Source organism: Rhinoderma darwinii, chromosome 4 (genome assembly GCF_050947455.1).
Source record: "Rhinoderma darwinii isolate aRhiDar2 chromosome 4, aRhiDar2.hap1, whole genome shotgun sequence".
In the NCBI taxonomy this organism is placed as follows: Eukaryota; Metazoa; Chordata; class Amphibia; order Anura; family Rhinodermatidae; genus Rhinoderma; species Rhinoderma darwinii.
Genome location: NC_134690.1, coordinates 385,558,752 through 385,573,353, shown reverse-complemented (window position 1 = coordinate 385,573,353; position 14,602 = coordinate 385,558,752). Strand labels below are relative to the sequence as shown.

Sequence of the window (14,602 nt, the reverse complement as noted above, 5' to 3'; positions counted from 1 at the left end):
TATATTTTTGTGCTCCCCTGTTATCCTTCCCCTTCTCTTTTTAATATACTATATATGAAATGTGTTGCATTTGATCAGTTATTTTTGCTTCTATTTAGCAATTGTTGAGGGGGGGGGGGGGGTCGTCAGGTTTGCCCAACAGATAAAATATTTTAATGTTTTTACCTATGAGTGACTTTATATGCTGTGTTTTTAGGAAAACAACCATGTTTTTCCTGACCTTTCCTGCTTTTTTTGAGAAAAATCCATGTGGCCGGATGTTAAGAATGCACTGCAAACAGTGTGTTTTTGTAGGTGCAGTGCGTTCTCGGTTTTTTTGGGATCAGTGGGGGTTTCACCAAATCACAAGGCTGGCTTTGGCGGTTTTTACCAGCATTTAGTGGTGGGTTTTCCCCACATGGACCTCCAAGGTTTTTTGTTCTTCTTTTTTTATTTATTGGGGGCGTATTTTTTGTTCCTGTCCGTGTGGCGTTACATGCACTTAATCACCTGATTTGCAACTTTTTAAAAACGCAGGTTCACACACTAAGAATGGGCAGGTTATTTTTCTGAATTTCAAACTGTATTTGAGTTCTAACATGATGTATTTTATTCTGGTCCCGCACCAGCTGTAGTAAGGACGTTTCATTACAGCACCTGACTGCAGCAACCAGTCACTGATCGGCCCTGTTCACATCCGAAAATGTCGGAAACCATAGCGCAGCGTGCTTCACGGACACCGGTTACTCCAGACATCTCGACGCAAACCCAACAATTCCTATTAAAATCAATGGGTTCCGTCGGGCACAGTTAGACTCCGTTGTTAAATGGAACTTTCTTTTCCGGTATTCCCTTGTTCTGTTCCTCTGACGGAGCAAAACAACTGGATGCTGAACTTGCATGTGATCAGGGCCTTAAACATATCAAGCTTATTATTTTTAAATGAAAAATAGAAACCTTTTGGGGGCATTTTCTTTGTAAGCGGACTAGTTTAGGTATCTTAAAAGAAAGTTGCAAATATTTTGGGGGTTTGCATGATTTTTGTTAAGGCAGTGTTCGCATCTGCGTTGGCTATACAGAAGATCTGTATCTAAAAAAGTGAAACAAATTTTTTATAAAAACTATATATAAAGTTACACCAAACTGACCTGCTTAGTAAAAAAAAAAAAAAAAAGCCATGCAACGGTTGACAGCCTTTAGGTTTAGATGGTGTTTATAGAACTCATTTCTAATGCTTTACTATTTTTTACTTTAATCACACTATTGTGTGTTGATGTATCAGCCAATTGGTATAATTGTGTAGTTTTGTGTATTGTCCCTTCACTTTGTATTAGTATTCGTTAGCTATTTGGAGAGGTTATGAATATGATGTTACATAAATAATACAAACAAAAAAATTAAACCATCGCAATTAAACCAAAACAATCTTCTTTAATTGTATGGGTGTAATTTATGCTTCTAGGGTAACCAAATTTTCCTTTTTTTAAAAAAAACAAAAACAAAACTGTTGACATGTCGGTGACAGGTCAGAAGTATTGATAGGCCGGGGTCCAAGCACAGATCTCCACTGATCGCTAAAATGAAGTGGCAGGAGAGCTCGGGTGAGTGCTGTGCTACTTTGTTTCTGATCACCTTTCCCTGGAAAGCCTTAGTAGCACAGCACTCACCCGAGCGCTCCTTCCACTTAATTTTAACGATCAGTGGAGATCTGTGCTTGGACCCCGGCCTATCAATACTTCTGACTTGTCACTGACATGTCAACAGTTTGTTTTTGTTTTTTTTTAAATAACATTTTCGTTACACTAGAAGCATAAATTACACACCCATACAATTAAAGAAGATTGTTTGCGATGGTTTCATTTTTTTCTTAATGGAACATTTTTGTGCTGATTTCATAAACTATTTTTGTAGGGGTCGGAGCCCCGTTTTTATGATTGTGTAGTCACATGGTGTATTACATCCCTCTGTCAGTCAGCAGCTCTGAAAAGAGTCCTATAATGTGGCTTCTGATAAATTTTGGTGTCACATTTGCTTTTTTAGAGTTGCATATTGGTTGAGAGGGACAATGTGATACACCGTGTGACTTTTTTTTAAAGGGGTTCTCCGATTTCATCAAATTATGGTTACTTTCTGTATAATGAAAAGTTATACAATGTTTCAATCCTTTTTAAGATCTCTGCTTGTTCAGTAGAACCATTCATGGTTTACTTCCAGTGGTGGGGTCGTTACAGTAATGTTAAATTCACACTTAGAGTAAATATTGCAGATTTTCTGCAATGGATTTAGTTGTGGAAAATCCGCAGCATAATACAGTAGCAGCAAATTGGATGGGATTTGAACAAACCTCATCCACACTCAGCTTAGAAACCGCTCGAATTGACGTGCAGATTTTTAGTCCGCAGCGTGTCAATTGTTTTGCATAAACGCTACTTATTGGTTGGGGTTTTCTCCATTGAATTCAATGGGGAGGTAAAATCCGCAAAAAAATCAATGCTTTTTTTTGCGGCGGAAATGCAGCAATTCAGCCGCAAAAAACCAAACTCGGAAAAAAATATAGCTTTTACTTACCCAGAAGTCTGTGCTTCGTCCCGGCCGGCCTCCTTGGATGACGTTTCATCCCATTGGCTACAGCGGGCACATGGGATCTAGTGTCATCACAGGGCTGTAGAACGTCAGGACGTCGAAGGGACGCGTCCCTATGGTAAGTATCCGTTTTTGGAAAGAAAAATGTTAAATTCTTCCTGTGCCCTTTTCCTCAGCCGACATTCCGGCCGAAAAACTGCACCATAATTTGCGGCGCACAAGGCGAGTACACTGTACTACGCAGCCATTCCACCCTGTGTAATCATACTCTGTGTATCAGAGCTGTCTTGTAACGAGCCATGCATGTGTCCATCACATGACCATGGGCAGGATTATATCCACTGGAAGTAAACCATGAATGTGAGAGGATGTAATATTGGAAAATTTTATTACTTAGCAAATGAATGTTATTTTATGTAGAATTAAAAAAGTGGAATACCCCTTTAAGGGGACTGTTTAGGTATGCAATTACACTTGTCAATTTCTCTTTAAATGAACAATTTCTGGATTCCTGCAGTCACCACTAGTGGGAGCTAAACTCAGGGAAGACAGACTTATTATTGATGGAAATGAAGCTACCAAGCTCCCCCTAGTGGCAGCTGCAGGTAGATGGAATGGTATCTTTTTAATCGTGGCTGTGTAAAGGAAGCCGTGGATTTGGAGCTTTCTTATCAGGAGAAACCGCTTCGTGCAATGGCACTGAATTTTGCATGTCTTTAGGGCATATTCACACAGAGCATCACCATGATAATTGCGATAATTTAGTTTTATAAAGCAATTGCACATATCTAGGTGGTGTACGGCAGAGGTGCGGGAATGTTGAGACGATCTGCCGCACCGTTTTGCCCAGTATGGATATACCCTTCCCTTACAAACCATTTCATTTAAACTCCACATATACATTATATTTTAATTTTGTCATTTTTATCTTTCTTCATTCTTTCAATTTATTTTTGCAGTAGCACAGAGAAAAAGCGAGAAAAACCTCAAGGCGTCAAAGAGGAATCAAATGATCAAAATCCATTAAACCAAGCATCTCCTTCTCCCCAACCTTCCCCACAACCTACTCAAACACACAGGCAAAATCAGGAAAGCCGAACCCCTACATCTACAAAAAGGTTTATTTTTATCCTGGTTTCTCACCGCATACATGGCAGGAGTTGTAGTGATATCCCGCTAAAACTTTTATCGTTTTAGGGTTTTGTTTTTGTTTTTTTATTTTTTTTTATTTCTATTTTTGTTTGCTTTTCTATAACCTTGACATTTTATATTTACATTAAGCAGCAAAAGTGAGAAATTTTCAGAAGTCGGATCCACACAAATAAATACATCCTTACAATGACCTGTTATACATAATATATGTATGTGTCAGCAGACCGCAGCCCCTTCAAATATCTGGTGGGGGTGCTGGCAGTCTGACCCCCACCGATCTAATATTGATGGCCTAGCCAAAGGATAGGCCCTCAATTTTAATGACCGGAATAACCCCATTATCTTCTAGCAGTGGGAAGGCCACTAGCGTCTTCTCGATGTCTGTCCTTATGTGGCTGGAGGTGGTAATGTTGAATGGCCACAGCTGACTCCTCGCTTCAGGCACTGAGATTTGGTTTCAGAGCAGATCTGTAAATACGCGTACATAAGAAAATGAAAGCTGTTTCCTAATTCATACAGAGTATCTCCCAGGTGAGGCCAAACGTTAGAGGCAGGAATGGATGATTTGTACAAGATAGATCTGAGTGGTTTGCATTATTAAAGGGAAATTTACCTAAAAACATTGCAGTCAGTCTTTCCCTCAGATTCTCAAGGGTTTTTCTGTGTGCACTGAACACTAGGTGGCAACGAAATATGTTCAGGCCAGTGCTTAAAATGAACCGGTCATCCGACCATGCTGCCCTATGTATGGGGATAGGTCCGCTCTCCTATTTGCCAAAGCGGCACAAAAAAATATTGTGATGCTTGGCTAATAGGAGCTATCAAAGTATACAGCAGACTAATAGTTATGAGTCCGGCTTATTCACGGGGGGAGGTTTGACGGCTGTCTGCGGTCTATCTGCATACACAGAACTGTCAATCATTGTGAGAATGACCGGGGGCTGTTCATGAATACACCGGACTCAGAGCTATGAGAACCGTGTGTGTTTTGATTGCGTAAATTAGCTAAATGTCACAATTTTTATTTTTTTGTAACATTTTGGCTATTCGGTGAGTGGGCCTGTCTCCATACTATGCTGCCCTTTATATAGGGCAATATATAGTCTAATGACAAATCTGCTTTAAAGGGCTTTTATAAACATTAGAACGACGCCACTCTTGTCCATAGGCTGAGTCTGGCTGACCTGCCATACCAGGCACAGCCCATGGACAAGGGTCTCATACAACCTGTCTTCAGAGGGGAAAAAAAAAAAAAGCCGTAGGTCATTTCTGTAGAAGGACTCGGAATGTAGTGACGTTTTGAGCGACAGCAAGAGGATTTTTTATTTTTTTTTGGTCATATTTGTCTGCCAACTTTTAGCGTGTTTTATTCTAATAGTAAATTTGATGACATTCTTAAAAAAAATAAATAGAGGGCGTTAACTATTATTTTTTTTTAACCACAGCTGAAGTTTTTTTAAGATTAATCCATTAGCATTGCTCCATGTGAATAATAAGGCCCATTAACAGGCTCTTGGTGGGAGAGAGCACTCCAAATCTTAATAATAACTTTCAAGTGCACTTACAACCGTGTGTTTTAAGTAAGAATATGATGGTCGAGCTTGTCAGGAATGATCCTCCGAAACCAGAAACGTTTCCGTAACACAAAGGGGATGATGAGACGCCTGCCCAGTCACGTAATGCCCAAATATTACCTATTGTTATGAGTAGATATTAGCAGATTTGCATAGTCAGAGCCTAAGGCTATGTTCACATGATGGATTTTTTTTGAGAAAATCCGAAATAGAATTGGCCGATAATCCGCAGCAGAAGTCCGACTGATGCTGAGTTTTCTGACGCAGGTTTGCAGTAAAACCAGCTGCATGTCTGCATTCAATAAAAGCTCATCTGCATGGGCTGCCTGACCCTGTTCTCACTGCGGAGTATGCCACGGAAACCGCAACAAGAAATTACATGTGTATTTATATGTGTGTGTGTGTATATATGCAATGTAAATTACCAATGGTTTTTATGCTGTTTCCAGCGCATTTTGCCACATGAGCAAGACCTTGCAAAGTAAGAGGTCACAGCCATCTTGTAGTATAGAAGAGATTCAGACATAATTAAAATTATTATTAATCCCCCCCCCCCCCCCCCAAAAGAAAAAATGAAAAAAACAAGCTCCTTACAAATCCCCAGCAATCGGTTTAGGAACTTGGCAGCAAGTGTTTTATCTGCAGCGCCACCGTTGGAGATATGAAGCATTACATGGTTCTCATTGAAATCAATGAGCTGTCTGTAATCGGCAGACATTTGCTCCTCCAGAGATGCTCTGATTTGCCATGAAAGAACTGCGTTTCTTATCTTAAAATTCCCTTAGGATATCAAAAAACATTTTCTCAAGCAGATAACTCAACATCTTGTATGAAGTTTTAATAATCTTTGTGGAAAGCTGAGGTGCTACCAGTGTCGTCACCCGTACAGCTCCCAAGATACCAATGGCACGTATGCAGAGTTATGTTGTGATAATTTGGCGTTCAGCACTCTAGTAAACCAAAATAGTGATGATGGTTATGGAAATCTGTCCAACATGAATGATTAGTGAGACGTTCACCCATCCACCGATCCTCCTTTGCGCTGCCAGCAGGATTTCAAAGCTCTCAAGAGAGAGGTTGGAACAGTCGTCAGTTCTCTCTATACACGTCAGATCTGATGGTATGTGACCAGCATTACGCAGGACATTAGATGTTTATATCTTATTCATAAGACGCCTTTTTTTTTTAGGAGGCCTTATCTTTTATTTATTTATTTATTTTTGTTATATTTTTGTTTGTTATGTTTTATTTCATTTTTATTTTCCTTCATATCATTACAACTCTTGCCACAAGGCAATGCTTGAATATTTTTGCATTCTCACATTGTGAAAATTGACCCTTCTAAAACCTTGCTTGGGTGTCATCTCTTATCCCGCTTGTGTGATTTCACACATCTCACACTAATCCATTACTAAGTACACACCACACAACATCTTGACACAGCTTGAGGTCTCTGGCTTTACGCGGGCGGCAGATTTGTTGCAGACCTTTCTTCCACTGAAAATCCATCCGTGCATCTGAATGGTTTCTGCAGCAGGTACATGGATTTCGGCAGGTTACCTTCAGATATGTGGGACCGTGGCAGAAAATTCTGTAACAAATCCACCGCGTGTGATAGTTTACGGGGAGAATGAAATCGTCAGGGAGCAGCGTGTTCTTGTGTTGGTTGCTGATTCTGCTCGTTCTGCAGGCTTTCTATTCCTTGCGGGTAACTTTTTGCCATTAACTACCAGCTTTTCTCTCTTTAATACACAGGTCCTCTCGTTAAAAGGAAATTTGAGTCTCCATAATTTGTCATGACCTCTTGCGCTCCCATTTTAATTTAGTTAGTCCTATGACCTATAATAGTAGGGCTTGCTGTGTCAGGTTTCTAATGCCCTACGATGTCCAAATAACTTAGTCTGCTGTTCTATTCTTTAATAATAATCGGAAACCGGGTGCACCTATTATGAGTCAGTGCTATCCATCTGGACCTTTTAGGGTCTGGTACACAACGGATCCATAAGTTTCCTGTAATAGCGGAACCCAAGACCATCTACAGCAGATACAGGTTGTCCTAAAACCGTTCTTTGCCCACATTTATCAATGTATTTGCCCCCTTTTTGGCCCGTTTTACTCCACAGCATTTACCATGCTATTTCTTAACCGTTTCTGCCAGAATTTAGTGCCATGATTTGCATCAAGTACGTCCGTTTGTAAAAGAGTGGAAAGTGGCTTACTGTTATCAAAGCATTAAGCAAATGAGTCTTCTCTACTCCATAGAAAAAAGTACCATCTCCTGTTGGCTCGGCTCGGCTGTCTTTTTGGAGGCCACACGGTCAACCATTGACTATAAATACAAAGTACTTAGCGTTAAAGTGGGCATTGTAGTCCTAGCAGAAGCGGGCGGCCTCTTTCGATGCTGGCAGCTTGTATATACTGTTCTTCTTTGAGGCCTCTCATTTCTTAATCTCTACAGGTGACTAGACGGAAGACGTCTTTGCCAGGGGCTTTGCTACTTCTGTGCTTTGCTATATAAAATCTCCTGCATGGATTTTTTGTAACCGGATCTCTCCTATTCTAGCATGGTCTTTATTAACCTATACATCGTTCTGTCCTCCTTCTCTCACAGTTTAATTATAAAAATTATCCATTATTTCTATTTTTCCTGTTTTTTGTTTTTTTTCCAGTGTAAAACGCTCTACCACAGACAAATCACACAACACGTGGGAGAATTCGGATGACAGTCGAAACAGACTCATGAGGGCGGCTTCCACTTCAAAATTAACTTCAAAGGCTAGCAAAGCGTCAGAGAAGTAAGTTATTCATGAAGTTAGCCGGGTCCAGGCGGATACGAATAGATCAATGCTTCATGCTGGTGGGCTTTTTTTATTTTTATTTATTTATTTATTTTATTTTTGTAGGAGGTTTTCAGAAGTAAATTTTCTCCGCTCATAATTGCAAACAAATTTCTGTACTTGTCTTTAAAGTGCGCCTCTAGTGGTGTATTCCTGTAGTTTGTGTGTAAAAGCGTTTTACCGTCTTATGTTAAGTCTTAATCGTATAATGAAAAGTACTGGGACTTTCTACTATAGTTTGTTTTAAATGCTATTTTTCAAGTACTCTGGTTGCTGTCAGTGAATGAGACGTACTTGTTTACATTTAGAAACCGGAACCTCTTAAACATAGATAACAGACAATAAAATTAAGCAATCCCATTCCTCCCTTTACATTTTTAGCTAAAACCGGAGGGTCACTTTTAAAGTTTTACTGGGGACTTACCTGGCGCCCTCCGTTTTAGCTTGCCATGCCGCAGATTCCCAGGTACCTTATTCGGTCATCCAAGATGGCCGTGGCATGTCTCAGACTACCAGTTGTACACTGTTCAGTAGTCCAAGACACTCTTCCCTGATATCCAGTTGGCTAGCACTGTTCACGTAAGCAGCGCTAGCTATCGTGAGAATATCACTACCCTATTGGAAAGCAAGGAAAAATGTCTTGGGCTACACAGTGTGCATTGTGTTGTCGAAGAAGTGCGGTGGCCATCTTTGATAAGACCCTGGGAGACGGCAGATCGGCAACTCAACAAGCTGAGTGGAAGGCACCAGTGAAAACGGCGTCTCTATAATATCCTCCCTTTTTCCTTGAACTGATTTTGGCTCGTGTTGCGATCAAAACAGAGAAATACATAAAAAATTACTTGAAATGTGTTCCAGGAGATCAGCCATGTCCCCTTTCTCCTCCTCACAATCCTGTGTCTGGTTTCTATGTCTGCAGCAGGAGACTAAGGCCCCATGCACACAAACGTGCTTTTGCGGCCACAATTCCCCTGAAAGTCCACGGGAGAATTGCGGCTTCGTTCATTCCTATAGGGCCATGCGCACAACCGTGGTTTTCACGGTCCGTGCATGGCCCGGAGTCCGGACCGCAGAAAGAACAGGCAAGCCTTATTACGGTCGTGTTCTGCGGTCCGGGCTCATTGAAAATAATGGCCACGGCCATGTGCACAGCCCGCGATTTGCGTTGCGGCTCGCGGCTGTCACTCTGTGGCCGGCCGACCCGAAAATCATGGCCGTGCACATGGCTACGGTCGGGTGCATGGGGCCTAAGAACGTTACCCCCCCCCCCCCCCCCCCACCACCTTGGATAATCCCCGCACCACAACAGCAAATAGAACAGACCCTTGTGTTCTCTGCAGGAATTATTGCACGTTTCAGAGAAATTTTACAGCCAGACAAACCGTGTGGGAAGAGTTTACCTCTCGCTTACTTTTATCATTCATCTCTAGTTTGTGTTCCTTTAATGGGTGATCGATTTCTGTTGCTGTGTTTTTTTACTCCGAGGATTGCTGTGAGTGTATACAATGTAGCAAACCCCCTGCTTATTAGGTTGCCATAGGTTTTTCATTTCAAAATAGAAAGAACTATTTTTCTTTTTCTCTGACTGTAATGGTGAGTAACTCGGACACCAAGTATATCAGAAAGTTGCAGAGCTTTTCATTATACAATCGGTAAAATGCAGAAAGTTTTGAGCACTTGGGACCACCAAGGTGTTGGATTATTTAAAAAAGCCAAAAAGCACTCCAAGTTACTCATGCATTAGAAGGGTCCTAAGAAGCATCAAACCTAAAAACTCAACAGATCTGGCAAAGTACGTAAATAAGGATAAAGTGGAACGATACGAAACTGAAGTTCTCTATGCTCTGTCTGCAAACTTTACTCTTAAGGGGGTGTCTGAGTAGGAAAAATGTTTACCCAACCCCCCCCCCAAAAAAAAAAGAATGACTGCCACTTCTGTCTGTCTGGTATTGCAGCTTAGGTATTCACTTGAAAGGGACTGAGTTGCAATACCAGACACAGCCCATGCACAGGAGTGGCACTGTTTCTGGAGAAAAAAAAAACAGCAGACTTTTTTTTTTTTTTCCATCTTCAACTCTTTAAGGCCTCATGCCTCATGCACACGACCGTAGCCATGTGCACGGCTGTGCTTTTCGGGTCGGACGTGTGACCCACAGGCCGCGTGCGCACATTAATTTCTATGAGTCTCCTGGGCCATGCACGGACCGTGGAAACCACTGTTGTGTGCATGGGCCCATAGAAATGAATTGCGGCTACAAAAATCTGTTCCTGTGCATGGGGCCGAAGGCCTGACACATGACATCCTAATTCCCCATGCACACGACAATAGTTTTCATCCGTAATTACAGATCAGGTAATTGCAGATGAAATTGGGGACCCATTCGTATCTATAGGCCACGGTCACCTTTCATTATATTTATAGATGTGTGTCCAGGCCGTAAAAATTATCCGCAAAATATAGAACATGTCCTATTTTCCGCAATTGTGGCACAAACCCGCCCATTCAAAGTTTACGGTCGCTTCCACAATTGCGGACGGCTTCGGATGTGCATCCCTATTTGCGGACAGAAAATCCTTACGGTCGTGTGCATGAGGCCTAAGGCCCCACGCACACGTCTGTGCAGTATCTACGGTCAGTAAGAGTCATCCACATTTGTGGTCCGTACACGCTAAGTATAAGAGCACGGTCCGTAAATGTGGAAAATAGGAGATGTTCCTGCATATATACACTGGAAGGTGTCCGTGGCCGGTAGAAATTCGTGTCAGTATTTTATCCGCAATGACTGATTTGTAATCGCGGATAGAAACTACGGACATGCACATGGGGCCTAACTTCTGGAGACTGCAGAGTGATAGGAGTCCATGAAAGGAAAGATGCAGGAAAAATGGTGTCTGGTCAGGGTTTCGCAACAGTCCCTACTCTGCAATCTGTTCTGGACTATCATTTTCCCTAGCATTGGGACCACTTTCTTTCAATCCTGCTTTACCAGGACTTCTGGACCATCCGCTTCTGCTGTAATGGACTGTGTGTATACGTATGTAGCCGTTACCTCTCTGTATCTTGAAGCACTTTTCGTTATTGCTTTCACAATTAGTATTTTCTTTCTTCCTACGCTAAGTAACTAGCGGTATTCTTCATCGCCGCGCTCCGTTCTTCAGGCTGCACCCAGCTGCTTTGCAATCTGTATAACGTTAAAGTAATGCCCTATTATTTTTGTTTTCAGGCATAAAGATATTGTCGTCAGCCCAGGTAAAAACCAAACTCCGACTGTGTGCAGTTATTTATTACACCATTGTGGTTACTTATTTTCTTGGGATTCTGTTCATGTAACTTAAACAGCAGTATTATCACGTTTCTTTACGTTTTTCGTTTCTACCAATAAGACACATTGTGATACAGACGTTACTCGTCATGTGTGTTTTTTGATCAATTAATTTCTATATAAATTTAAAAAGTGGCCGCTCGATTACATGCTAAGCAGACTGAAGCACTGACTTGAGTTTAAGTTGTTTTACTTCTGTCTCAAAACCAGCCAAAATGTCGACAAGAGAAAAAAACAGCCAAGGTAAGATTCAGCGTGGGACTCTGCAGCTTGGCCCTTTCCGCTTCTATAACCTCTTTGATCTTGCGTTTGTCTGCAGCTAAACGAGAAATATAATCTTTGGCATGGAGGCTTTAACTAGTGCTACCTGTTACATGCGAGATCTATTCCTCTGGCTGCTCAATTCTGCCCATTAAATTTCTAGTTATAGGGGATGTCCACTTTGGACAATCTCTTCTTGTTAGTAGGAACTCTTGACAATAGGCTGGTCCGTGTCCCCCTGCAGGAATCCCCAGAGATCAGATGCGATTTGTGGGGAAACCTGGCAGTGAAGCCCCTAATACACCGGCCGATCGGCTGGTGCAGCGAGCGCTGGTCAAGGAGACATCGTTGATCGCCGCTCGTTTGCTCCTGTCACAAGGAGCTATGGTTGGGAATGAGTGATCGTTACTCTGATCGCTCGTCCCCATGCGTTATGTTGGCAGCGCGTCTCCCTGTGTACACAGATGTGCTTCCGCCAGCGATATTTAACTTTTTTAATACGATACGATTAGCAGATTGAGCGTTGGCTCGTTTATCTGCTGATCGCTGCCCTATTTACAAAAAGCAATTATCGGCAACGAGCATTCTATGAACACTTGTCTGCTCGATAATAGACCAATGTAAACCCCCCCTTAAGTGTTCAGTTTCCCTGCTGTCCCACCACAAGAGAAATAAAGCATTAGACCGTGCCCATTCAAATCAATGGGTTGTCTGTGTAATACAGGGCAGGTCCCCCAGAACAAAAGACGCCCTTTGTAACTGCTATCCACAAGAGATGAGGATCCTAAACAGAGGACCCCCTTCTATGAACTCAGAATTCCCCCAATAGGGTGTATGAAAATGGGTTTTCTAAACTAGACAACTCTTTAAGCTCTCCTAGCTTTACTAAATAATTGTATTCCCCATAAGATGGCAGTTCCATTTTGTGTAAAATCAAATCTGTTTCATTCACGAGTTCATATGGCTGGGACATGTATAACAAGGGCTACAGGCATGGCAGGGGCTAAAATAAAACATTCTACTCCTACTAAATCCCCTGACGCTGCTCCAGTGATCTCCACCGTTCTGTTTACCTTTACAGGAAGTGATGACATCCTGTTCGGATGCAGCCAATCACAGGGCATTAGGAATGACGCGCCGTTTTTGCCAGCAACACCGCTGATGCCAGTAATTGGCTGCACCCGAACAGGACGTCCTGACTTCCTGTAAAGGTTTACAGACCGGTGGAGATAATCGGAGCAGCGGCGCTGCAGTGGTATAGGATTAATTTGGTGAGTATAACTTGTTTTGTTAATCTATCCCAGACTCTGCCTGCAGCCTGTGTTTTACGTGTCCCGGACAACCCCTTTAATAGATCCAACATTCTGTGCTGATTCTTTTCTTAATATACGTTTATATAGTGGAGCTCCACTTTTCTGATACAAATAACTTGCAGAAAACTTATAGGGGTTGTGCCAGAATAAAAATGATCTATCCACGGGATAGGTGGTAATTTGCTTATCGCCTTCCACTGGGACCCGCACCAATTGAGAACGGGGGTTCCTAAACACCCCCTATTCCTTTCCACTGCTCGACTGCAATGGAGTGGTCGTTGCACATGCGCGCTGCCGCTCCATTCAAAGTCAGAAAATGATGGCAACAGCTAAGTACATCGCTAGTCTGTTTCTGTCATTCTCAGACATTGAATGGAGCTGCATGGTGTATGCTCCTCATCTTTATATAGGTGATAAGTTTTGATTCTGGGAAAACTCCTAGAAGTTAAGATGATCTGGCTGCCTGCAGCCACCACTAGAGGGAGCTAAATAATCAAACCGTATTCAGTAATCTCACAATCCCCCCCACCCTAGTGCAGGCAGCAAGATTTTTGTGTTTTAACTTTAGATATATTAAGAAATGAATTGGCACAGATTTCTGGACCTGCTAATGACATGGTATAAGAAAGGTGGAGATTGACATCACTTTCTGACATGACAATTAGAATGGTTAGTCCTCTAAATAATAGATTTTCAGAAGTCCCCATTGTGAAGAAGCCGAGGTCTCTGCCCATGCGTCGCCAGCTTTATGCTTGGGACTGGGAACTACTTGTTTTGGACTTCTATGGGGTCAGGGTCCCAGCTTCTTCTGTCACATCAGATATCACGAGAGTACCCCTCTAGTATAATGTCCATTTGTGCAAGGTGCCCTGCAGTACCACCTCAGTCTATATCAAAACTAACCAATTATTTTGCATGTTTTCTATAATAAAAAAAATCAAATAAAAAAAAATATGAAGGAAAAGATTAATGGATTGATTTTCTGAAGACCTTCCTGTTCCGGCTTTGGCTTCACTGACAGAAAATAAACAAACTTCGTATATTCTGCAAAAAAAAATTGCTTCTTAAATTGACAATCTGCTCTATCTTCCTGCAAACTCTGCTTTAGCATGAAATCTCTGTAATCTGTGCATGCTCTTCGTGTGCATGTTCAATGGTATCCATCGTGAAGTCATACAGGTGAAAGCTGACACATGGATTAACACACAATTTGTCTGCGCGGTCGCTCATTGCCCTGCACATAATGGGGTCTCTTAAAATGTGTTTTTTTTTTTTTTTGTTTTTTTTTCCTGTAAGGCCTAAGCTACATGGACAGGTTTTAGTAGTGTATAGATTCAGCAAAGATCAATCTCCTCACACATTGCAATGAATATGTGAATCTAAATATGTCATTGTTCACTGTGCGCTTATCCTAGGCGTTATCCTAGCTGAGTTTTCCAATTTTATTGCATAGAGGAATATCGTTGACAAACAACTTTGAGCAATTCTAATTATGGGATTGTCAAATTGGAAGAAAAAAAAAGTTACTATCATGAGACTGGCGCTACAGATAAGAGCATTTATAGATGCCACGAAGGGGT

General features: G+C 41.7%; 1 protein-coding gene across 6 annotated transcripts in view; it reads left to right on the top strand.

Annotated features, from left to right (window-relative positions):
* The window catches only part of EML4 (EMAP like 4), a 161,715-nt gene that overhangs the window by 83,756 nt on the left and 63,357 nt on the right, over positions 1-14,602 (top strand). For 2 of the 6 annotated variants that reach the window (XM_075863253.1, XM_075863249.1), the window contains exons 4-7: positions 3,522-3,680; positions 7,958-8,083; positions 11,350-11,375; positions 11,659-11,691. In XM_075863253.1, the coding sequence (XP_075719368.1) occupies positions 3,522-3,680; positions 7,958-8,083; positions 11,350-11,375; positions 11,659-11,691 (344 nt within the window). The remainder of the gene's footprint in view (positions 1-3,521; positions 3,681-7,957; positions 8,084-11,349; positions 11,376-11,658; positions 11,692-14,602) is intronic. The other 4 variants (XM_075863251.1, XM_075863254.1, XM_075863250.1 and 1 more) reach the window with 3 other exon arrangements.